The 27072-nt window shown below is 41.9% G+C and overlaps 1 protein-coding gene across 1 annotated transcript in view; it reads right to left on the bottom strand.

Annotated features, from left to right (window-relative positions):
* Positions 1 to 27072, bottom strand: part of MCTP2 (multiple C2 and transmembrane domain containing 2) — a gene marked incomplete in the record, with an annotated part of 246278 nt that overhangs the window by 174955 nt on the left and 44251 nt on the right. Inside the window, 1 exon segment of the mRNA XM_045163827.1 lies at positions 12542 to 13075. Coding sequence (XP_045019762.1) covers positions 12542 to 13075 — 534 coding nt within the window.

Genomic DNA, 27072 nt, shown 5'->3' with positions numbered 1-27072 from the left:
TTTTCATATAACTTTTCAGGAGGTTACTGATCACACAATCATGGCATACACATTTATTTTCCCCCACTCCCAGAATTATTTAAAATGTTCTCTAATACACAAAATATGAGTCAAGTATGTGCATCTGTGTGAATATTCACTGCCTATACCAGCAAATTAAAGCCCAACACTTGTCTTTATAAAGTTTAAACACTGAAACACAGCCCCATCTATCCATTTGTATATTGCCTATGTATATATTTGGAGAAGGCAATGGCACCCCACTCCAATACTCTTGCCTGGAAAATCCCATGGATGGAGGAGCCTGGTGGGCTGCAGTCCATGGGGTCGCTAAGAGTCGGACACGACTGAGCAACTTCACTTTCACTTTTCACTTCCATGCATTGGAGAAGGAAATGGCAACCCCCTCCAGTGTTCTTGCCTGGAGAATCCCAGGGACGGGGGAGCCTGGTGGGCTGCCGTCTATGGGGCTGCACAGAGTCGGACACGACTGAGGCAACTTAGCAGCAGTATGTATATATTTATACACTTTCTATGGCTAATTTCATGCTACAACACCAGGGTTGAGTAGTTGCTACAGAGCAAGAGCTATGGTTCACAAAACTGTACCTATTTATTACCTGCCCCTTTATAGAAAAAGTTTGCCAACCTTGATATAGGGAACTTCTCTTACCACATTCAGTAACATGTGCCCACTGACCTTCCATAATCATTTTCAAGACTGCTAGCAATAGGTACTTTAGAAATAACAATGGTCCCCTCTTTACTCTGGCTAGCACTTCATAATCGACAAATATACACTTCTGTTAACTTCTTATAAGAAGTCCATGGACTGTCACTAGTAATTCACCAATTTACAAATTGAGAGCCAGAGCTAAGAGGCTAGATGGTTGCCAAAGAGAAGCAAGAGAGGTTAATTAGCCCTTCACCTGGTTTCTGCTCTTCAGTGCACACAACTGCGCCCAGAACCAGGAGAATCTAAGAGCAGAACCTTCACGTGACATGCACAACAGTCAGCTCTGACCAGTAGTAGACAGAGACCTGGAGCCACAAACACCTAAGTCTGAATCCCACTTCTGCTATGTCCTGGCTTTGTGGCCTTGAAAAGTTCACTTAAGTTCACGGCCACAGGAGCATCTCTCAAAGGGGCAAAAAAATCTATTACCCTTACAGGCTGTGAGGAGAAAAATTCATTCCTTCAAAGATACCTACCCGAGTTCCTTCTTTGGATCAGTCACTGTACAAGGCTCTCTGAATAAAGAGTGAGCCCAGCAGGTGCGGCCCAATGAGATGACATTTACACAGAACTTAGCAGAGTTCCTTCCACACAACCTCTCAGGGTGCTATTAAATTGGTGTTGCCATTCTATTATTTATTACTGTGAAGACAGTGGATGTGTTTGGGAAGACTGAAGAAAACAACTCAATGAAGGTGGTCAGTAACCCAAGTCCACCCCTTCAATCTGACCATCCCTTCCCCACTGACGCTCTTATGATGGCAGACAGACCATCAAGGTAGGGGCTTCCAAAGTGGTGCAGTGATGAAGAATCTGCCTCCAATGCAGAAGATGTAGGAGATGTGGATTTGATCCCTGGGTCAGGAAGATCCCCTGGAGGAGGAAATAGCAACCCACTCTAGTATGCTTTGGCTCCGTCACTTCATTCTCTCTGGAGTTATTTCTCCACTGATCTCCAAGAGCATATTGGGCACCTACCGACCTGGGGAGTTCATCTTTCATGTCCTATCTTTTTGCCTTTTCATACTGTTCATGGGGTTCTCAAGGCAAGAAGTGGTTTGCCATTCCCTTCTCAAGCGGTCCACATTTTATCAGAACTCTCCACCATAACCTGTCCTTCTTGGGTGGCCCTACACGGCATGGCTCATAGTTTCATTGAGTTAGACAAGGCTGTGGTCCGTGTGATCAGATTGGTTAGTTTCCTGTGACTGTGGTTTTCAGTCTGTCTGCCCCCTGATGGAGAAGGATAAGAGGCTTATGGAAGCTTCCTGATGGGAGAGACTGGCTGAAGGGAAAACTGGGTCTTGTTCTGATGAGCGGGGCCATGCTCAGTAAAACTTTAATTCAATTTTCTGTTGATGGGTGGGGATGTCCTGTTATTTACAGGAGACAAACTGGTGGAGGTAATGACGATGATGGTGACCTCCTTCAAAAGGCATGCACTGCTACACTCAGTGCCCCCAGCCCTGCAGCAGGCCGCCACCAGTCCACACCTCTGCTGGAGGCTCCTGGACACTCATGGGCAAGTCTGGGTCAGTCTCTTGTGGGGTCACTGCTTCTTTCTCCTGGGTCCTGGTGCACACAAAGTTCTGCAAGGAGATCCAACCAATCCATCCAAAAGGAAATCAGTCTTGAATGTTCATGGGAAGGACTGATGCTCAAGCTGAAACTCCAATATTTTGGCCAGCTGATGCGAAGAACTGACTCATCTAAAAAGACCCTGATGCTGGGAAAGATTGAAGGCAAGAGGAGAAGGGGACGACAGAGGATGAAATGGTTGGATGGCATCACCTACTCAATGGACACGAGTTTGAGCAAACTCCGGGAGTTGGTGATGGACAGGGAGGCCTGGCGTGCTGCAGTCCATGGGGTCGCAAAAAGTCGGACACAACTGAGCAACTGAACTGAACCAGTACGCTTGCCTGGACAATCCCATGGACAGAGGAGCCTGGTGGGCTGCAGTTCACAGGATCGCAAAGAGTCGGACATGACGTAACGACTAGCACACACATACATACACAATCAAGACAGATCTCAGGATGGAGCTGTCTTCCTCTCTTCTCTCAGCTTATTAACTTGTACCTGCTTCCTCCATAACTCCAATCTGGGGCAAACTCAACTTATTGCTATTCCCAGTGTCCACAGCAGGTATAGCAAGCATCACTGCATGCTATTGATCCATCCTGCCCTGCCTGTGAGCAAACACAGCACCCAGCCCACAGGGTACCTTTACATCTGCTCATCCAGCATCCCGGGTGGTTGCCATGGTAGCAGAGTCGCCTGGCAGGATGGGAAAGCCCCTGTGCTATGTCCTCAGAAGTAACTCTGACACCTCCCACCATCCTCTCCAGTCCCACTGCTTCCCTACTGTCTCTGACATACACCAGGCACACTCCTACCTCACCAGAATCTGTATGCTGTATCTTTCTCTATTTCAGGAATGCTTTTCTCCTAACACATGTACAACTTACTTTTTCACCTCCTCTAGGTCTTGTATAAATGTTTTCTTCTCAGAAGAGGTATTTCCTGACCACTGCGTTCAAAATGGTCACACCTTCATCTCAGCACTCCTAAATGCTTCCTCTGCTTTATTTTTCTCCATCCAATCTATCACTTTTTGAATATATCTGAAGCCCCCCACCATCTAGAGTAGGATCTCCAGGAGGAAATACACTGTGGTCTGCTTTGTCAGCTGCTGTGTTCCCAGTGTCTCAGGGCAGGATCGGCACATAGCAGGTATGGGAACAAGGGAGGGAAAAAGAAAAACGGGAACAATTCCATGAAGGACCCTGGGGCACAGTTTACACGCTTATCTCACTGACATCATTTATGTTGAGCAATGATTTCTGACATAAAACAAAAATAGTAAAGAACACGTAACTGAAATGTTGAGAAGCCGACGCCCTTGTTCAATTCTGTAGGCTGTTGGTTGTTTCCTCGCCTCTGTGGTTTGACATCTTGCTTCTCTGTGGTCACTAAACTGAAGCTCTGTGGTTGCCAAGCAGAGTTTCTGGAACTATCCCAATAAGGTACTCCTCTAAACCACTCAACTCGTCCAGGTAAACTTGCACCAAAGTGAGCTGTTTAAAACTCCAACTTTCAGAGTGTTAGGGATGGAGGGACCCCATTGTGGGGTTACATCGATGGTGGGGCAGGGATGGCATTAATCCTCCATTCAGGATTATTGGCTACAGACCATGATAATAAACCATTCCATCACTGTAACTTAAAGGAGGATTTAAAAGGGCACAGTGGACACTGAAAAACAAATACCTTCCTTTGATGATCAACTCTTTCTAGATCACCAGCTCTGAGTTCTCCTGAACTGCAGATCTACATTTCTCTAAACCCCTGATATATACAGAGTTTTGCACACAGGCTTTAGATTCAAACAATCCTCAATTTAGTTCCTGGCTCTGACACTTACTAGCTGGATATCAGGCAAGTGTTTCAACCTCTTTGGTCCTCGACTTCATGCTGAAAACGTAATGATAAAAATAATAACAGTAATAAATACAACCATAACCTTAGCAGAGTCCTCATTGGGCACTTGCGATTGCCACGTACTGGGCTATGAGCATTCTATTTTTCAAGTGTCATAAACAACAACCTTAACTATTTGGATTTATTCCCCACCTATCTGAGTCTTAGCCTCAAAACGCATCCGCTTCAGGCCTTTCCGGCCACATACTCGGAGCAATCTCTCTGCTCCCCTTTCACCTCAAATGGCTTGTTATCTCACACTGTCTAGAGACTACCTCAGAGTGCTGGTCACTGTTTCCAGTAATCGGGTCTCATCTCAACTCCATCATCAACACCAAGGACGAGAACCAGAGGTGACTCTGTATTTTCTAAATTCTTAACCATGAAAAAGTACCTTGTAAAATATCTACTGCGGGGAGTGCTGACAGGAGAAAGAAGCAAGAAAAAAATAGCAAGATAAAAAGAAGAAAAAATAAGTGACTCTCCCTTTGAGTCTCCCTAATTTTATCTTCTTCATATAAAAAGGAGACATTTGGGAATGCCTTCAGAACTCACCTACCCACTCAAGGTCTCCATGGGTCAGCATTTCCCCCAAGCAAACTGAATTTCTATGCCCGGCCCCGCTAGCACATAGCAATCAACTTCAGACACAAAGTGAATCAATATATTTTACATAAGTTAGGTTTGCAGAAAGAATGGGAAAAAAGGAAGAAGACATTATCTCTGCTCTTCCAGTCTAACAAGAGAGACTGACTTCTACACACCTGGCCAAACACACAATGGTGGTCATGGTGTGGGGCTACAGCATGAGATGCCGTTTTAGCATCTCGAGCCCTGAGTCATGGTGACTAGAGCAACGGGAAAGAGTTTCATCCATCAGAGGGGGGACATACATAGTCATGTATAGGAGGCAATCTGGTTGCCAGGCAACCATGATAGGCTATCACCTTGAGTGAAAAAATACAACTAATAAAATGTCAATCATAAAAAGGGACAAGTCTCGCATGGAAGTGTCGCAAAATGACCTGCCCGTTTGAACCCTGTAGACAGGAGAGGAAGCCTATCCCATAGGACATTAAGAATCTCAGCTTCATTAGCAAGTGAGACAAATCCCAGCGCAGGCCTTAGACCACGGATGTTCCATCCCTCATTCCCTTGGGAAAGCTACCCATGAAATAAGCTACACCAAGGATACCGGCGATCATTAATTTTGTTGTACACTGGGTATGTCACATGCCAACCCATACCTTCCTCCTCATTTCCCACCCATTTCATAAAAGCAATAGAATGCTGTCTGCTACTCATTAGAAGAAACAGATAAACCAGATCTGAGACAAGGATTGTTGTTGTTGTTCAACCGCTCAGTCATGTCTGACTCTCTGCAACCCCATGGACTGCAGCATGCCAGGCTTCCCTGTCCTTCACTATCTCCCAGAGTTTGCTCAAACTCATGGCCATTCAGTCAGTGATGGCATACAACCACCTCATCCTCTGCCATCCCCTTCTCCTCCTGCTTTCAATCTTTCCCAGTATCAGGGTCTTTTCAAATGAGTCAGCTTTTCCCATCAGGTGGCCAAAGTACTGGAGCTTCAGTTTCAGCATCAGTCCTTCCAATGAAAATCCAGGGTTAATTTCCTTTAGGATTGACTGGCTTGATCTCCTTGCAGTCCAAGGGACTCTCAAGAATCTTTTCCAACACCATAGTTCAAAAGCATCAGTTCTTTGGTGCTCAACCTTTTTTATAGTCCAGCTCTCACACCCATACATAACTACTGGAAAAACCATAGCCTTGACTATATGGACCTCTGTAGGCAATGTCTCTGCTTCTTAATATGCTATCGAGATTTGTCATTGCTTTTCTTCCAAGAAGCAAGTGTCTTTTAATTTCATGGCTGCAGTCACCATCCACAGTGATTTCGGAATCTAAGAACATAAGGTCTGTCACTGTTTTCATTCTTTCCTCATCTATCTGGCATGAAGTGATGAAACCTGATGCCGTGATCTTCATTTTTTGAATGTTGAATTTCAATCCAGCTTCTTCACTCTCCTCTTTCATCTTCATCAAGAGGCTCTTTAATTCCTCTTAATTTCTGCCATAAGGGTGGTGTCATCTGTATATCTGAGGTTACTGATATTCCTCCCCACAATCTTGATCCCAGCTTGTGCTTCATCCAGCCCAGCATGTCACATGATGTACTCTGCATGTAAGTTAAATAAGCAGGGTGACAATATACAGCCTTGATGCACCCACCTTCCCAATTTGGAACCAGTCTGTTGTTCCATGTCCAATTCTAACTGTTGCTTCCTGAACTGCACAAAGTTTTCTCCTTTCATAAAGGAGCAAGGTAAGGCGGTTTGGTATTCCCATCTCTTTAAGAATTTTCTACAGTTTGTTGTGGTCTACACAGTCAAAGGCATTAGCATAGTCAATGAAGAAGAAGTAGATGTTTTTCTGGAATTTGCTAGTTTTTTCTATGATCCAATGGATTTTGGCAATTTGATCTCTGGTTCATCTGCCTTTTCTAAATCCAGCTTGTACATCTGGAAATTCTTGGTTCACATACTGTTGAAGCCTAGCTTGAAGGATTTTGAACATTACTTTCCTAGCATGTGAGATGAGTGCAATTGTGTGGTAGTTTGAACATTCCTTGGGATTGCCCTTCTTTGGGATTGGAATGAAAACTGACCTTTTCCAGTCCTGTGGCCACTGCTGAGTTTTCCAAATTTGCTGGCATATTGAGTGCAGCACTTTCACAGCATCATCTCTTAGGATTTGAAATCGCTTAGCTGGAATTCCAACACCTCCACTAGCTTTGTTCAAAGTGATGTTTCCTTAGGCCCACTTGACTTCACATTCCAGGATGTCTGGCTCTAGGTGAGTGATCACACCATCATGGTTATCCGGGTCATTCAGATCTTTTCTGTATAGTTCTTCTGTGTATTCTTGCCACCTCTTCTTAATATTTTCTGTTAGGGCCATAGCGTTTCTGTCCTTTATTTTGCCCATCTTTGCATGAAATGGTCCCTCACAGATCACATGACTTCAGCAGGACTCCCATTCATTTAAAAAATATGTAAGGACAGACTTGTGGTTGCCAAGGGTAAGTGGGTGGGGAAGGGAAGGAATGGGAGTTTGTAGGTAGGAGATGCAAGTTTTTATATACAGAATGGATCAAAACAAGGTCCAGCTGTATGGCATAAAGAGCTACATTCAATATCCTGTAACAAATCATAATGGAAAAGAGTATTTAAAAAAAAGAATGTGAATGTATATATACATATATATATATATATATATATATATAACTGAATCATTCTGTTGTACAGCAAAAATAAACACAACAGTGAAAATCAACTATATTTCAACAAAAAAATTTAATTCATTGATAACAAAGGCTCTACACCTTTCTAAATCTGAAACTCCAGTACTTTGGCCACCTCATGCGAAGAGTTGACTCATTGGAAAAGACTCTGATGCTGGGAGGGACTGCGGGCAGGAGGAGAAGGGGACGACAGAGGATGAGATGGCTGGATGGCATCACTGACTCGATGGACGTGAGTCTGGGTGAACTCCAGGAGTTGGTGATGGACAGGGAGGCCTGGCGTGCTGTGATTCATGGGGTCGCAAAGAGTCGGACACGACTGAGCAACTGAACTGAACTGAACTGTTTTACAATGCTGTGTTGGTTTCTGAGGTACAATGTGAATCAGTCAGAAGTATACATAATTCCCTCCTTCTTGAGGCTGCATACCACCCTTCTAAGTCATTACAGAGCACTCGGCTGAGTTCCCTGTGTGACACAGCAACTCTCCCAACACGAGGCCTACACAAGCCACTGGACCAACCTACCGCTAAGGGCAGAGACCAGAAGCAAGAAGAACTATGACCCTATAGCCCGGGGAAAGGAGACCTCAAATACAGTCAGTTAGCCAAAATGAAATGACAAAAATATTGTGCAGATGAAGGAATGAGGTAAAAACCCACAAGACCCAGTGAATGAAGAGAAAACAGCCAATCTATCTGTAAAAGAATTCAGTTATAATAGTAAAGATGATCCCAAATCTCAAGATAGAATAGAGAAAATGCAAGAATCACTTAACATATTTAACAAGCACCTAGAAAAAATAAAGAATAAACAAGCAGTGATGAACAGTGAAATTTCAGAAATTAAAAATACTCTGGAAGGAATCAACAGCAGAATAACTGAGGCAGAACAGATAAATGAGCTGGAAGGTAGAATGGTGGAGATAACTAGCAAAGTGCAGAATAAAAAAAAAAGCGAATGAAAATAATTAAAGACAGTCTTGGAGACCTCTAGGAAAACATTAAATGCATCAACATTCAAATTATAGGGGTTCCAGAAGATGAAAAAGTCAGAGAGTCTCAGAAAATATTTGAAGAAACTATAGTCAAAAACTTCCCTAACATAGGAAAAAATAGTCAATCAAGTCCAAAAAAGCACAGAGTCCCATAAAGGAAAAAACCCAAGGAGAAACATGCCAAAACACATATTAATCAAACCAACAAATTAAATACAAAGAAAATATATTAAAAGCAGCAAGGAGAAGCAGTAAGTAACATACAAGGGGATTCCCACAAGGTCAACAGCTAATCCTTCAGCAGAAACTCTACAGGCCGGAAGGGAGTGGCAGGATATATCTAAAGTAATGAAAGGTAAAAACCTAACAAGAGAGATTACTCTACCCAGAAAGGACCTCATTCAAAATCGAGGGAGAAATCAAAAGCTTCACAGGTAAGCAAAAATTAAGGGAATCAGCACCACCAAACCAGCTTTACAACAAATGCTAAATGAACTTCTCTAGAAAGGAAACACAGAGAAGGACAAGACCTACAAAAACAAACCCAAAACAATTAATAAAATGCCAAAAGGAATATACATATATACCAATAATTACTTTAAATATAAATGGATTAAATGCTCCAACCAAAAGACAAAGACTGTCTAAGTGGATACAAAAAGAAGAATCATATATCTGCTGTCCACAAGAGACCCACTTCAGACCTAGGGAGACATACAGACTGAAAGTGAGGGGATGGAAAAAGATATTGCATGCAAATGGAAATCACAAGAAAGCTGGAATAGCAATTACCACATCAGACAAAACAGACTTAAAGAATATTATAAGAGACAAGGAAGGACATTACATGATATTGAAGGATCAATCCAAGAAGACATGACTTCAAACCATAAAATGAAGAGAACTTGAAGAGAAAACACCAAGAAGAGCCTTATGAACCTGAATGCATACACTGTCATTACCAATTTCTGTATTTAAAAAAAAACAAAGAACAACAACACTGAGCACCTACCAGGTGCCAGGCATGGAGCTGGGCCCTGAGAAAATCGAAACAAGTTAGACAAGACTCCTCCAGTCACGCCCACCCTCCAGTTAACATAGCCTAGTGCAAAACATTAGCAAGGGAGGGGCTCACTTCTGTACCATGTGATAAACTGGATCCGCAGGTAGTGAGAAGCCCACAGGATACAGGGGGAGGCGGGGCGAGTAGGTGAGTACTGCAGCTGACCACAAGTGATCCTACAGGTCTGATGAGCTGCAGCCCAGTCTCTCCATCCTCTGCAAACAGCTGACCACACTGACAAATGGCAATGAGTGGCCACAGAAGGAAGATACAGCCTCAGTTCAGTTCAGTCGTTCAGTCATGTCCGACTCTTTGCGACCCCATGAATCGCAGCATGCCAGGCCTTCCTGTCCATCACCAACTCCCCGAGTTCACCCAGACTCACGTCCATCGAGTCAGTGATGCCATCCAGCCATCTCATCCTCTGTTGTCCCCTTCTCCTCCTGCCCCCAATCCCTCCCAGCATCAGAGTCTTTTCCAATGAGTCAACTCTTCGCATGAGGTGGCCAAAGTACTGGAGTTTCAGCTTTAGCATCATTCCTTCCAAAGAAATCCCAAGGCTGATCTCCTACAGCCTCAGTCTATGTCAATTATGCTTAGGGCAGGAAAAAACAGGCAGAAGATTCTTTCCCAAGCAAGGAGTTTTTGTTGTTGTTACTGCTGTTTGCTTAATGGCTGAGTTTCATCAGATTACCCGGAATTATCTACTCTTAAAAATCTGTACCATCCAGGCTTTTTTGCATTAATGGTAAAAGAATAACCACTATCAACCACCCATCTGCAATCCATCCATTCGCCATCACATCACTGACCAGCCCTCCGCTCAGCCCATGGCCACTACAGACACACATCACACACGCCCCATCAGAAAGCTCCCCAAGCCTTCGTTCCAGGCAGAGCAGAATGCTTCCCACCTTTGACCTCCCCCATCCACACTAGGGCTTCCCTGGTGGCTCAGCTGGTAAAGAATCCTCCTGCAATGCAGGAGACCTGGATTTGATCCCTGGGCCAAGAAGATCCCCTGGAGAATGAAATGACAACCCACTCCAGTATTCTTGCCTGGGAAATCGCATGGACAGAGAGGTCTGGCAGGCAACAGTCCATGGGGTCACAGAGTCAGACACGACTGAGTGACTAAACCACCACCCACACCCACACCCACACTTCAGGCCTGTGTTTGTCACGTTGCCGTACCTGTCAAATCCCACTTATCCTCTGGGCCAGCCTGCAGACTGCCTCCCACAGGACATGTCCCTGGATCCCCCCATATGATCTCGGCTCACAGAGGCCTGGATGCACACTCAGTCCTGATGTCGGTTTACCTCTTACGCTACACTTAATGCTGTGTAAAGCTATGTCCCAGTGGGCCAAATCCCGAAGGCAGAGTTATGTTCTTAACCATCTCTTCTTTACAACAGACTGTCTATGGTGCTCCAGATAGTTTGTGCGTACTAAGTCGATTCAGTTGTGTCCGATTCTTTGTGACTCTATGGTTCGTAGCCCGCCAGGCTCCTCTGTCCATGGGATTGATAGAGTAGGCACTAAATATGTATAGTCAGTGAAACAGTTTAACAGCACCAACTTTTAAAACAACTTATTCGAATTTGAGTTTGTTAGCCTATCAAGGCCAAGGAACCCACCTAATTTTTCCTGGTCAGTTAATAAATAGCAAGAAGATAAGATTAACCTGAATATATAATTTAACATCTTATCTCCTTCATACTGAACTATGAATTATGAATTATATTTAATAACTCAATTTACATTTTGGTTAATGGAAACATATTTCAAATTCACAAATAATAGTAGAAAAAAAAACCACAAAATTTTTACAAAAGGGCTTCATAAATGGTAATGAAACAAATAGGTATCATTTAATGGTCAATGGTATCCTAACTGGTAATGCTTCCCAAAAAATAAGGCCTTCAAATATCCACAATCCCATCCTCCAATGAAATCCAAACATATGGCATAAATAACAGGCTCTGGTTCTAAAAATAAAATCAAAAATCGTAGTTGAATAACCAGTTTTCTACACAATTAGAATACTAATCTCAAATATAGAAAAATTAAGCCATTACCTGAACACTGAAACCTACTTCATGTGCCATTAATGGAAGATATTTAAAAAAATAACTGATCAAATTGATTATCCAAATCATAGCTTGGTAACCTCATAACTACATTTAAATTAAATTCATCCTAGAAATGTAGTATTTGTCTCATAATTATATTTGGTTATTTTATCATAAGGAAATACTAAGGCTTTATAAAAATTCCTGAATGGATAAGAATTTGTTTCCTTCAGTGTTTGGCTTGTTTTTAGATATCTGGTATTTATTCATTCATTTATTTGAGTTCGCTGGTCTTAGCCGCACCACGCAGGATCTTCTAACTGCACCATGCAAACTCTAAGTTGCAGCACGTGGGATCTAGTTCCCTGACAAAGGATCAAACCCAGGCCCCTGCACTGGGAGCACAGAGTCTAATTATCTGGCAGTCAAAAGGAGATACATATATTCCTACAGTTTTTAGGAATATGAATGTGCATTTTTGTCTGTGGGTAGGACCGGGCAATGGAGGAGACAGAGAGACAGAATCAGACATACATTTCAGCAAAAAGTAAAAGGAAAAGTTATGCTCTTGATTTCTTTGCCAGGAGATGGAAAAATGAAAACACATCCAACGGGGCTTTTAATGCCTTAAAGTGCTCTAGGAAGGTCATCTGTAATACTTTTAAGATACACAGAGGTCAACCCCCAAACGAAGGGGAACACTAGGTACAATCAATATTACCTTCATTTAAATGGTTATAAATGACATCCTCTCTGTCCAAACTAACCACAAAAATAAATCCCAACCAAAATTTCCAAGGGCACTGAATGCACTTAGGAAGAAGAAAAATAGAAAAACAGGAAAGCACCCAGGCCAGGCCTCACCTCTGGCCCTTCAGGGGCATCCTCTCCAGGGGGCGTTTTCTGGAGCAGACCAAAGGTACCATTGCTGGAAGCTCTCCTGTCCTCCGTGGGAGAGGTGAAAGTCTCCTCGGAGTCTGTTTCCACCACATGGAAGGGGCCCACTTCCTCCTGACTCCAATCCAGTTCTTCTTCAGACTGTTTCAAAGAGCTACTGCTGCTCTTGGGAACAATGCCGGCCGTCGACAGGCTGCTGGGCACCGAGGTGTAGGATGACTGGGGGCCGGAGTAAGGCCGCCCCTCGGGGGCCAGGGCCTCAGCCTCCAGGAGGTCTGGGACGGACAGGCTCAGGCGGCGGTCCAGGTGATGCTGGGCCCGTAAGTCCAGGGCTTTGCTCGAGGTCTTCTTCACCTTCCTCTTGCTCAGGTTGATCAACAAAGGCCTGGTCCGCTGTTTTAATGAGCCCCAGACAGATGGTTTATCCAGGTCCATGGCTGCATGAAGACACAGGCAGTCCCTCTGGGGAAGAGTATGTCTCTGCGGGACACTCAGTGACTCCTAGGAAACAGAAGACACGGAGAAAGGATATGAAGCTTCTCTGCACTGTCAGAGCACATCAAAGTAGGAAATGTGACTCAAGGAATCTTACTCTTCCCACTAAATGATCAAGACCAAAACATCTAATCGGTAACATCTACAAAAAAATAATTGGGAACATCTATCCTGGTGGCTCAGAGAGTAAAGCATCTGCCTGCAATGCGGGAGACCCGGGTTTGATCCCTGGGTTGGGAAGATCCCCTGGAGGAGGGAATGGCTACCCACTCGAGTACTCTTTCCTGGAGAATCCCATGGATGGAGGAGCCTGGTGGGTTACAGTCCATAGGAACACAAAGAGTCAGACACAACTGAAGCGACTTAGCACGCATAACAATGTATATCTCCATCAACAGTATGTAAGAGTTCCCAGTTCTCCACACCCTCAACAACACTCATCTCTTTGACTTTTTTATTTTTATAATCACCATGTATTCTTGAAATTTGCTAAGGGTATAGATCTTTAGGTTTCTATCCCCCTACACAAACACACACATAAAAATGCTAAGTATAAGAAGTGACGGGAGATATTAACTTGATTGTGGTAATCATTTTGTAATATACGTGTATATTAAATTGACCACCATATATCTTAAATATATGCAAATTTTACTTGTCAATTATACTTTAATAAATCTTGGGGAAAAAAAATAAAAAATTACAAAAGAGGGCTTCTTTCTTGTTTCCTCTCAAAAGAAAGCAGAGCAAAAGACATTTACTAGAAAAATAACAGCATCTTTTGACCATTATGTTCAAGGGAATGCCTTTCTGTTTCTAAACCCAGAGTCAGCAAACAATTTCTGAACAAGGCCAGTTAGTAAATATTATAGACTGAGAGTGAGACAGTTCAAACTACTCAATCCTATTCTTGTGACACCAGAGGAGACATGTATGATACTGAAATGAAAGCGTACCTGTGGTCCCAGTAAAACTTTATTTATAAAAACAGGCAACAGACTATAGTTTGCCAATCCCGCTTTAATTTATCATCTTCCTTTCTACAGTTAAGTGTGCATTTTGAAGGACAAACACACGCTCATATCAACAAGGATTCCATGTAGCATCTTCAAAATTTATATTAAAATAAGAGTAACTAAAGAGAAAAACATTTATAAAAGTGAGAGTCTGCCCTTAGTCCAATGTACCAGACCAGAAGAACAATGGAAGCTTCTACAATGGAAATCCTAAGAAAAGCAAACTTCAGAGCTTCAGTTGGAGAATGAAAGAGAGAAAATGTTTCCCACAAACAGGTGTGAGTGACAGGAATGCTTCACAAACAAATATAATACAGTCTGCTGAATGCTATGCAGAAAAGGGAGAAATTTAAGATATAATAGGTTGGACTCATTAGGAAAACGGATTAAAATCAAATTTGGTGCCATAACCCTCACTCGATGTGTCAAGTGCCTCCTGATAAATCTTTCCAACATGAAAAAGTACAGTGTGGTCAAGTCAGTCTAAGCCGGCCAATACTCAAGTGTCACATTTGTCTAATGACAAAAAAGGCTAAGAGCTATGATAAAAAGCATTTTCCAAAATTAAGGACTTCAAGCTTTGTACCCAGCCCAGGATATTTAGTCATTGGGAGGTCACTGCTGAAGATCAGGACTAGGTGACAGTCCTCCAGCTCTGGACTGATGACCATCAGCTCGAAGGATGAACTTGGTATCTTCAATAGGCAATGCAGAGATGAAGCCCTTGGATCCTAGAGACAGACTCCACAAGTTGGAATTTTAATTTTTTATGTTCTGCTCAGGTATACTACCAGACTAAATCTCAATTTTTTCACCTATTCACTAGGGAATATATCAACCAGCTTAAAAACAAAATAAGATAAAGTCCCAGTGTCTGAGTATCTGATGCAGAGACAGGGCAGTCAGGAAAAGCTATGTTTTCATTCTTACTGATGATACCGTCATAATGCCGTATTTTGATATCTTAAGTCACTTTAGAGTTCTGTGTCTCATTACAGTTTCCATTTTTTTTAGCTTTTTAAAAATTTATTTTTAATTGGAAGATAATTGCTTTACAATATTGTCCTGGTTTTATTTCCATTTTATACATAAATTTAACCATAACTACCTCACAGGGCTCTTGTGAGAACTGAATGAATTTGTCCATATAAAACGATTAGAAAACTGCTTCACAAAGAGTACATTTTTAATACAATGTTATCCAGCTTTAAAATTATCATTATTTCAATTATATAATATTGGGTCATTCAGCTTTAAATTTTAAAAATATTTTACAATTCTTTGCTGCTTTTAAAAATGCTACTATAAACATAAACGTACTTCACATTAGCAGGACACAAATACATTATTTAATTCACATCTTACAGTTTAACTTGCACATAGGTTCAAAATGCTTGTTTCCACGTTCATTTGAAAATATTTTAGTCAATTTTCCATTAATGGAGTGTTATATTGTTGCTGTTGTTTAGTTGCTAAGTTGTGTCTAACTCTTTTGTGACCCCATTGACTGTAGCCCACCAGGCTCCTCTGTCCATGGAATTTCCCAGGCAAGAATACTGGAGCCATTTCCTTCTCAAGGGGATCTTCCCCACCCAGGGATCAAACCCACATCTCCTGCACTGGCAGGTGAACTCTTTACCACTGAGCCACCAGGGAAGCCCGGAGTGTTATATAGGTGTCTGTTAATCTAGTTGGCTGATGGTTTAGTTTTTTTATACTCTAGTCCTTATGCTACTTAAAGAGGGGTGTTTGCTTTTCAACTATAATTGTGAATTTGTCTATTTCTCCTATCAGTTACGTCATTTTTTGCTTCTGTATTTTGAAGACCTGTTGTTATCTGCAAACATGTTACAACTAAAACAGTTGTCTTCTTGCTATTTAAATACAATCTGACGATCTCTATCCTTTAGTTGGTTTAGACCATTAATGGCTTCCCTGGTGGCTCAGCTAGTAAGGGTTCAATCCCTGCATTGGGAAGATCCCCGGGAGAAGGGAACGGCTACCCACTCCAGTATTCTGGCCTGGAGAATTCCAGGGACTGTATAGTCCATGGGGTCGCAAAGAGTCGGACATGACTGAGCGACTTTCACTTTTTAGACTATTAATATCTAATGTGATGATATGTCTGTACTTAGGTCGAGCATTTTGTTTCCTGTTTGTTTCCTCTACTGCTTGTTCTAGTTCCCCTTTCCTGCATTGGTTAGGTTTATTTAGCATTCCATTTTAACTCAAATTATCATTCTTTTTGCTATACTTTTGTGTCAATTTTTAGTGGTTGGTATAGCTAGGGATTACAACATGCAGAGTTAACCTTTTACCCTTTACTTGGAATCAATAGTTGAGCACTCCAACCGGAACAGGAAAACCAAACCACAGGTGTTTGTTTCCTACTGCTGCTATAAAAAACTACAATCTTAGTGGCGTATTAAGATAAATTCATTATTTTTCAATTCTGGAGGCCAAAAGTCTAATACATATTTCATCAAATTAAACCAAGGTGTTGACAAGACTGCATAATTTCTTGGAAGCTCCAGAGATAAATCTGTTTCTCGGTCATTCCAGACCAAAAAGTTCTCATTTTCTTGCTGGCTGATCGTGGAGGGCCTTTTGCGACTGTGGAGGCTGCCCACATGCCTGGGCCCTCTTCTCCACTTTTAAAGCCACCAACAGTACGGAAAGTCATCCTCAATTCTACATCTCTCTGATCCTCTCTTCCGTCTTCCTCTTCCATTCTTAAGGACTTGTGATATAACTGGCTCCATCAGGACAGTACATCTCGAGATTTACAGCCATAATCGCATCTACAAAGTTCTTTTTGCCATTTACTGTACCATATTCACAGAATTTGGGTAATAGAATGTGGACATTTGTGGCGGACAGGAAGTAGATTGTTCTGCCTTCCATACTACCATATAGGTTTCCTCATCATTTCCTTTTTATAGACTTGTTTTATATATATATATATATATATATATATACACACACTGAAAATTCCCATCAGACAGTGTTTTACTTGGGATTTCAGTGATGAATCATTTTTTCATAATTCAAGAAAAAAATTCTGTTATATTTACCACCTCCTCCATTCTTGATATTCTAAATTTCCTTCTTGTATTATTTCCCATTTTTCCAAGGAATTTCCTTAACTAGCTATTTCTTAGAAGGTCTGTTCTCTTGGTTTTCCTTCATCTGAGATTGTCTTCATTTCACTTTCAAGGGTATTTTCACTGGATACAGGATTCCACACTTCCATTTCAGCACTTTAAACATGATGTGACATTTCTTTCTGCCCTCTGTGATTTCTGATGAGAAATTCACTCATTTCAATCACTGTTTTCCTATAGATAAGGTCACTTTTCTCTGACTGCTTTCAAGATTTTGTCTTTGTCATTAAGTTTGCAGCAGTTATGATGTGACTCGGTGTATATATTTTTTTATTTATCTGTTTGGGATTAGCTTAGCTTCTGGAATTTATAGGTTTCTTTCTTTCACCAAACTTGGAAAGTTTTCAGCCATTATTTCTTGGAATTTTTTTTTAGCCACACACTCTTCTTTCATTCTGAGCCTCTGCTCATACAAAAATTATGCCTTTTTGCAATCCTTCAATAGTTCTAGGGTCTCTACAATATTTTGCCTCTCCCATATTCACAGTAGATAATTTCTACTGATTTATTTTCAAGTTTCCCAATTCTTTCTTCTGTTGTTTCCATTTTGTTACTGAATCCATATAGTGATGTTGTTGTTTTGTTTTTGGTGGGGGCGGGGGGCGGGGGGCACAAGATAGAGAGGCTATTTTTTTAATTATAAATTTGCCATTTGCTTTTACTTCATATTTCCTATTTCTTTACCGATACTTCCTATTCTAACTTTTATTTCAGGACTGAAGATTATTCATTTGAGCACTTTTATAATAGTTTCCATAAAGTCATCTTTTCATTGTCTTCTGTTATCTGTTCCCATGTGACTTGAGATTTCTGTACTACTTCATATGCCAATATGAATTATATCCTGAACATCCTGAATGTTCTTACAAAATCCTGTGCCATATTTAAATATATGGTGAATGTTGATATTATTTTATTATCAAGCACCTGATTTGGTCAAGCTTCTGGCCATTAATTCCAACCCACCTTCTGTGGGCTCTAGTTCCCATGTCAGTTTCATTTTCAAAAGCTATGCAAAGCCATTCTGATTTGCACTGAGTGTGCACCATGTAGAGAAAAGTCTGGGACTTGAGTGGATTTCTATTGGTCAGTTCCACCCTCAAAGCCCTTGCCATGTGAATAAGGATCAGATCCATTCATATGCAGACTGTAGTAAGCCTATGCTATGCTATGCTAAGTCACTTCAGTCGTGTCCAACTCTGTGCGACCCCATAGACGGCAGCCTACCAAGCTCCCCGTCCCTGGGATTCTCCAGGCAAGAACACTGGAGTGGGTTACCATTTCCTTCTCCAGTGCATGAAAGTGAAAAGTGAAAGTGAAGTCGCTCAGTCATGTCCAACTCCTAGCCACCCCATGGACTGCAACCTACCAGGCTCCTCCATCCATGGGATTTTCCAGGCAAGAGTACTGGAGTGGGGTGCCATTGCCTTCTCCAGTAGTAAGCCTAGGAGTTCACAAATAGATTTATGGGATCAATCCCAAGCTCCTTCTCACTCACCTCCTCTGACACCATCTAGTACCCTGGAACTCCCCCTGTCACCTCTCCAGTCAGCAGCAACCCACTTCTATGACTGCACCAGAGTACTAGGAGGACTGGGGGTGCGAGAAGCAAGCCATGCTGCAGCCCTGCCTTTCATAACTAGCCTTTACCGAAAGGATGGTCCCTCAACTTATTGCCCTGGCTCTTGCAATTTCCCACTGCCAGCTGTTCTTGCTGCTGCTGCTGCCTCTGCCACAAGATTGTCAGGGAGCTGGGGCACGACAAAACTGAGGAAAAGGAGACCAAACAAGATCAGAGATTTCTCTCTTTTCTCCAAGCTTTAAGGCTTCTCTTTCCTACTCCTTGAGTCAGAACTAGAAGGGTCTCCTTGACTTCTGTTCCAACACTGACTTCTAGATTTTGGACTGCACTGATTTCAAGCCGGGGGGATTAGCAGAGAGAAAAATTGTAAGCCCACCTCTAGTTTAGTGACGATTCATACTAATATTCTTCCCTACACTTCCCTGGAGGCTCAGTAGTAAAGAATCCGCCTGTCAATGTTGGAGACACAGGTTCGATCCCTGGGTCAGGAAGATCCCTTGGAGAAGGAAATGGCAACCCACTCCAGTCTTCTCACCAGGGAAATACCATGGACAGACGGAGCCTGTGGGCTACAGTCCACAGGGTTGCCAAAGAGCCAGACACAACTTAGAGACTAAACAGCAACAATTCTTCCCTAGTCAACACGCTAATATTTACTTTTCAGAGACCTCAACCAGCTTTACCTGGCATTTCATCCAGATTCATGTTTGTATTCATTGGGGAAAAAAGGTTGGAGTGGCTTTATTCAATTTCACCTGGAACCAGAATTACTTTAATAAGTTTCGCAAAAGCATTTTTACCAATTTCTCCAAATGTCCAATGCCTAGTGTGCAGAACCGCAAACATATAAACACAAAAGGTATGTGCCCAGGAAAAAAAGTAAATCTTAAAAGTGTACATAAAGCTTATAATACATGTTGGCCTGTGGTCTCTTTGATGCCCAAAAACGTCATCCCACCAAGTCATAATGTATTGTTCAGAATAAAGGAAACTTATTAGAGTAAATCTAATGTTTGAAGGAAATGGTGGTGAGGTAAATCCAACCAAGTATTAGATATAAAATATATGTATCAGATATAAATATCTAAAATATATATATTTAAAATATATCTAATATATATTAGATATAAAAATAGTATCAGGTATAAATATATATATTAGATATAAAATATATACATAAAATATAGTATATAAAATATACTGAGTTTTCTTCATCTCAAAGGATATCTAAAAACAAACACCTGTTCCATTTTCTACAACGAAAAAAGTTCATAGGCTATTTTCACAATCACCCAATGGGCCATAAGCTGAAACATAACCCAGGCTTTGCAAACCATCAGCCCTAGAAGCAGAATCTCTTCGCAAAACAAGATACCTAGGCTACCCGACCTGCTAAACTTCAGTTTTCACTTATTGAACGAAAGTAAGTATTCTGCTTCATCAAACCACTAAAGTCAGGACAAAGTTTTTACAGGAAACAAGCCCCAAGCCAAGGAGCCTAATGGAAGTTCCATTTATCATGGTTTTAACCCAGACATCCTCCTGAGCTGGCTGCTAGCGACTGGCCAAATGGAAAAAGAGCTAACCTTCTAAATGTCAGCTCAAAAGTTTCTGATTGAACCTGGACCACAACCACTCACTGAGTGAGAAACACAAGCAAGGAAAGACATTCTGAGCATAAGTTACCATTATGTACATTAGAGTTATTCAGTGACACTGACTCAAACTGTGATTGTCAAAGCTGTCCTTTAGTGCAAATGTGATGAAAAGGGTTTCCTTTCACAATATAAGTATCAATTCCAATGACAGAGCAGGAAGCAGTTATTACAAGTCAGAATGTGTTACCAATATTACTGAGGTATCTTTTTAGTTAACCGCAGTATCTTTTTTCTTACCAGTAGAAAGAAAATTCCTATTTATAGGTTGGCCAGAAAGTTGGTTCCATAAGATGTTACGGAAAAACCCGAACAAACTTTCTGGGCAACCCAATATATTCTCTTAAAATAGGTAGGGAATCTAAACTAAATTCACAGATATACATGTGTTCCCCATCCTGAATCCTCCTCCCTCCTCCCTCCCCATACCATCCCTCTGGGTCGTCCCAGTGCACCAGCCCCAAGCATCCAGTATCGTGCATCGAACCTGGACTAGCAACTCGTGTATATCTGTGGCGGATTCATTTTGATATTTGGCAAAACTAATACAATTATGTAAAGTTTAAAAATAAAATAAAATTTAAAATAAAAATAAATAAATAAACTAAATTCAATAAAAGTGAAAATCTGATGATGTATACGCTTATCTAATGGTGAAAGATAAAGGCAAACGAAATTCTAAAGAAGGATTATTCAGCATTCTAATAGAACAGGGTGAGTTTGTACCCCTTAGATATTTAATTATACTTGAAACAGAAACAAACCACTGCAGATGGTGACTGCAGCCATGAAACTAAAAGATGCTTGCTCCTTGAAAGAAAAGTTATGACCAACATAGACAGCATATTAAAAAGCAGAGACATTACTTTGCCAACAAAGGTCCATCTAGTCAAGGCTATGGTTTTTCCAGTGGTCATGTATGGATGTAAGAGTTGGACTATAAAGAAAGCTGAGCATCGAAGAATTGATGCTTTTGAACTGTGGTGTTGGAAAAGACTCTTGAGAGTCCCTTGGACTGCAAGGAGACCCAACCAGTCAATCCTAAAGGAGATCAGTCCTGAATATTCATTGCAAGGACAGATGCTGAAGCTGAAACTCCAATACTTTGGCCACCTGATGGGAAAAGCCAACTCATTTGAAAAGACCCTGATGCTGGGAAAGACTGAAGGCAGGAGGAGAAGGGGACGACAAAGGATGAGATTGCTGGATGGCATCACCGATTCAATAGACATGATTTTGAGTAAACTCTAGGAGTTGGTGATGGGCAGGGAGGCCTGGTGTGCTGCAGTCCATGGGATGGCAAAGAGTTGGACACAACTGAGTGACTGAACTGAACTGAACTGTAGCAGAAATAACCCCTACCTCATTTATCTAAAAGATATTATCCTTAATGGAAAGGTCTCCAAATCAGTTTCATAAAAAAAAACAAACGATTTCTCTGCTTTTACAGTCAATTGGCTTTTTTCTTCTAAAATATATCTTCCCAATCTATCATCTAACTTGTTACTAAATTTGTAAGCCAGTTGAGGGAAGGAAAATCATTCCACATACCAGACATCTATTTAAAAAATATATATGATGGAGATGGGATTCCCTGGTGGCTCAGTGGTAAAGAATCCACCTGCCAATGCAGGAGATGCAAGAGATGTGGGTTCAATTCCTGGGTCAGGAAGATTCTCTGGAGAAGGAAATAGCAACCTACTCCAGTATTCTTGCCTCAGAAATCCCATGGACAGAGGAGCCTGGAAGCAACAATCCATGCTAAGTCAGACACAGCTTAGCAACTAAACAAAAACGACAATATCATGGAGACAGAAACCGCTCTATAACTGAGATCAACCAAAAGGACTGGATGCATTTTAGTCCCACTACATATGCTCTTGGAAAGAAAAAAAAAAAAAAAAAAAAACAGAGAAGTAGGTTCTATCTCCTCTGGTTAATGATATACCCTGCCAACACTATTGTTCTCTTAAAAATCTCATCTACAGAAAAAAAAAAATCTCAGAATCTCTTACCTCTTTACCAATCACTCCTAATTCATAGTCTGTGCTTGGAGAAGACTAGAGGAAAGGAGAGGAAGGGGTAAGATTATCTGAAGCATCAGATACCTGTATTTTCACTTTAATTCCATCTCTGACAGCATAGCCACAGTTATTATCTTGCCCTGTAATGACCAGAAGACCAAAAGGTATACATGATTTTTAAATGAGCCCCGGGCTAACACTCCACTCCAAAAGAATAAAGAAATTGCACAGAAAAGCAGAAGTAGCAGGTCTGAGACTGCTATCTTTTAAAAGACCTACTGAGGGCAGGAGGAGAAGGGGATGACAGAGGACGAGATGGCTGGATGGCATCACCGACTCGATGGACATGGGTTTGAGTGGACTCTGGGAGTTGGTGATGGACAGGGAGGCCTGGTGTGCTGTGGTTCATGGGGTCGCAAAGAGTTGGACACGACTGAGCGACTGAACTGAAAAGACCTATGTGCACGGTTATTCCTAGGGTGGCATCTAGGAACCTGGATGCCAACGTTTCCCACCATCCTAAGTGACAAGAGTATCTCACTGTCCCTAAACCATGTATGCAAACCATTTGTCTTATGCCGATACTGGCTTCCCATCTAAAAGTCTGGACATGTGATACACGCTAGGCAGAGGGTGCCTATGTGACCAGTTCCCAACACAAATCTACTTCAAAAATCTCTCCAATGGCAGCTGCGGTGAAGTGAAGAGTTAAACACCAGCAGAGCATCTAAGGATGAAGATGCTTTTGACAACAGAGACTGTCACCCTGGAGGCCAGTCCCGTGACCGCAGAGCCAGAGATGCTCCTGTTTGCGAGATAAAATGTTGGCTGTGACAGAGCCTCTAATTTTGGTCCACTTAGTCTATTTCTTCAGCCCTCCCTTACACCCAGAGATCCGTGTACTACCCTCTAAATTCTGGGTAGCCAGAAAAATATTTCTCTAATTAGTTTCCCTGGTAGACAACATTTCGCAGGTGCCATCACATCTCGTTAGAGGAATCAAGCCTGTCCTAAGTGATTCTTTACAAGGGAATCTGTATGCATTTTTCTTCTATGCATTTTTCTCTTCATTGATTTTGCTGAGCATCCTTTCCCTTAGGAAATCAAAGCTATGAGCATGACCAAATGCTGAGTCCTTCTAGAGAGCCACCTGACCTGGGGGCCGTCTTTGGAATCCCTGACATAGAAATGTTATTAAGAATGCCAATGCTTTAACATAAGCTGTCAAAATGAACAGATATGGAAGAAATGGAGACCGTCTAAATTATTCTGATTCTCTTTTAGCAAGAGTTACTGAAAGAAAACAAAGCAGAGTATACCTGTGGCGGATTCTTTTTGATATTTGGCAAAACTAATACAGTTATGTAAAGTTTAAAAATAAAATAAAATTAAAAAAAAAAAAGAGAAACCAAAAAGAAAGGAAAAATGAAATCTCAAAGTTAAAATTTTTTAAAGTATAAACATAAAAAGAGTCAGCTCAACTTAAAAAACAATAAGTGGATGGGTCTGCAGGGCGTGTAGGAAGAAAATGAGATGAGAAAAGGTCAATTAAATCAGTGGAATTCTATGGGCTTCCCTCACCAGGGAAGCTAGGTGAGGGTCAAGAAGGTAAAGAATGTGTCTGCCAACACAGGAGACCTGGATTCAATCCCTGCGTCTGGAAGATCTCCTGGAGAAGGAAATGGCAACACACTGCAGTATTCCTGTCTGGAGACATCCATGGACAGAGGAGCTTGCTGGGCTACAGCCCAAGGAGGCGCAAAGAGTCAGATGCAACCAACACTTTCACGTTTCACTTTCATTCTTTCATCACTTTCAAGGCCAGGCTGAACTATGAGCAGCATCTGCCCATCCAGAAGCATTCAAGAGGAACCAGAGACCTAACAGCTAAAGAGGCCTAGCTCAACTTGAGGGGGCAGGTGGTGCTTTGGCAGTAAAAGCTGGGCCAGCCTGATGCTGGACATCCTGAAAAGAAAATCTCAGTGTTATCAGGGAACACAGAGACCATGAGGACCTTTACCCTATCCAAGGGTTTCTACCATCTGTCTTTTATCAACCAATGTCTGGAGTTCTGGCAGGGATACTGCTGCTACTGCTGCTAAGTCGCTTCAGTCATGTCCAACTCTGTGTGACCCCATAGACGGCAGCCCACCAGGCTCCCCCGTCCCTGGGATTCTCCAGGCAAGAACACTGGAGTGGGATAGGTGACCTAAATAACAGCCTGCAATTTGGGGATTTCCCCTTTATCCCATGAGAAATGGGAGAGAGAAGGGAGGGAAGGCAACAGTGATTGCCAGGCACTCATCATTTCTGGTAGCTTTCTAATGCTCTATAGTCAGCATGAACACTGACCCTCAGATTTCACAAACGCAAATTTCTTCAGCACTCTTGTGTTTTCACTTTAACTGCACCTAGAGAAAGGAAATCAATCGAACAAACTAAGGAGCTCAGCACCACGTCAAGTACCAGTCCCTCCTCACGTGCCATCTCTCATTTGTTTAATTGGAGAGTCACTGCTTTACAATATCGTGTTAGTTTCTGCTGTAGGATGAAGTGAATTGGCTATGTGTGCGTGCCCGTCAAGTCGCTTCAGTGGTGTCCGGCTCTGAGCGGTCCTGTGGACTGCAGCCCGCCAGGCTCCTCTGGCCGTGAGCTTCTTCAGGCTGTGTACACATACATCTCCTCCCTCCTGAGCCGCGCTCCCAGCCACCATCCCGGCCACCATCCCATGCCTCTAAGTCGTCTCGGAGCACCAAGCTGAGCTCCCTGTGCTACCCAGCAGGTTCCCGCTAGCTATCTATTTCACACAGGGTAGTGCATCTATGTCAATCCCAACCTCCCAATTCATCCCATACCTGCCTTCCCCTATCCCCACATGTCCTCTCTCTACATGTGCGTCTCTTGTTTTATTGTCAAATTCTGTGTCAGGATCCAGTGAGATCATACCATCAAAGTGCTTTGCAAACATTAAATAAATACTAAGTGGGTTTTAACATTATACCTCCTACCCTAAGGTCTTCTAAATCTTTCTTGATTTTCCTTGATCTAGAGAATTTATTAATTGTTCTGTTTATTGATTGATTTGTTGATTTCACCCTGACACTGTTTATATACATACCTCAGTTCATAATCTTTTTCAGATCTCTGGACCTCGTAGCAATACTCAGATATTCTCAGTCCTGGTTATGTATTCCTACATCCTCTCTTGTTGCTGGTTTATTTGTTTGTTTGTTTCAAACTTTGTTTTCTTTCATAACTTTCTAAAAAAGAAAAAATTAGCCCCATGAATATGTATAGAAAATTATATAACACCAAGGTACTGGTGAAATAAAAACTTAGCTGCAACAACACTACCTGTGTGGTTCTTTCTGATGACTTTCCCCTCATGCCCTGCCAGAAGGAACCACTATTCTAAATTATATTTATCATAATACAGTTATTTTGTTAGAGGTCATTCAGGGATATGTAACATAGTACTGCTGCTGCTGCTAAGTCGCTTCAGTCGTGTCCGACTCTGTGCGACCCCATAGACGGCGGCCACTAGGCTCCGCCGTCCCTGGGATTCTCCAGGCAAGAACACTGGAATGGGTTGCCATTTTCCTTCTCCAATTCATGAAAGTGAAATGTGAAAGTGAAGTCACTCAGTTGTGTCCGACTCTTAGTGACCCCATGGACTGTAGCCTACCAGGCTCCTCCATCCATGGGATTCTCCAGGCAAGAGTGCTGGAGTGAATATTGACTATACTCCTCATTTTAGACAGTACGTCCTTGAACCATGCTTTTAAGTCAACATTTCTTTCAAGAATTTTATCCACAATGATAAACGTAGTTTTATTAGAGAGATTTTTAACAGTCATATCCTATTTCCATTTTCAGAAGATTCCACAATTTAATTTTCCTGCTGATGGATCCTTAAGATGCTTACCATATTTTATAACTACATAGTTACACAAAGCTTTAAAGAAGATTCTTAGACATATCTTCTGATGCATAAGTCAATTTCTCTCAGGGTTTTCAATCAGCCGTGGACTCCTCCGTTAGAAAGTGAAAGTGTTAGTCACTCAGCCACCTCTGACTCTTCGTGCTCCCATGGACTGTAGCCCACCAGGCTCCTCTGTCCATGCAATTCTCCAGGCAAGAATACTGGAGTGGGTTGCCATTCCCTCTCCAGGGGATCTCGACTCAGGGATCAAACCTGGGTCTCCCGCATTGTAGGCAGATTCTTTACCATCTGAATCAGGGAAGCCCCATTAGAAGTGATCAGAAATGTCTGAAGAATGTTTGGATGCTTGAATGACCACAGTAGGAGACATAACTCACACACAGTGGGTGTGACTCAGAGATATGAATGACACCCCAGAAGAGAGGCTTGCCCTGCCCAAATTACCAGTAAGGTCCCATTGAGAAACACCGTATCTCAGAGTTGAGTTATCGGTTTGCAGGTTATGTGGATCCTACACTTGACTCACGAGGTATTGCCAAATTGTTCTTCAAAGTAGATATATTAATTAATATATCTAACATCAGCCAATAATTTCCTATTGTGCAATTTTTGCCTGCAC

Source organism: Bubalus bubalis, chromosome 20 (assembly GCF_019923935.1).
Source record: "Bubalus bubalis isolate 160015118507 breed Murrah chromosome 20, NDDB_SH_1, whole genome shotgun sequence".
NCBI lineage: Eukaryota > Metazoa > Chordata > Mammalia > Artiodactyla > Bovidae > Bubalus > Bubalus bubalis.
Note: the sequence above shows the minus strand (reverse complement) of the source record. Positions and strands in the feature narration are given on the sequence as shown.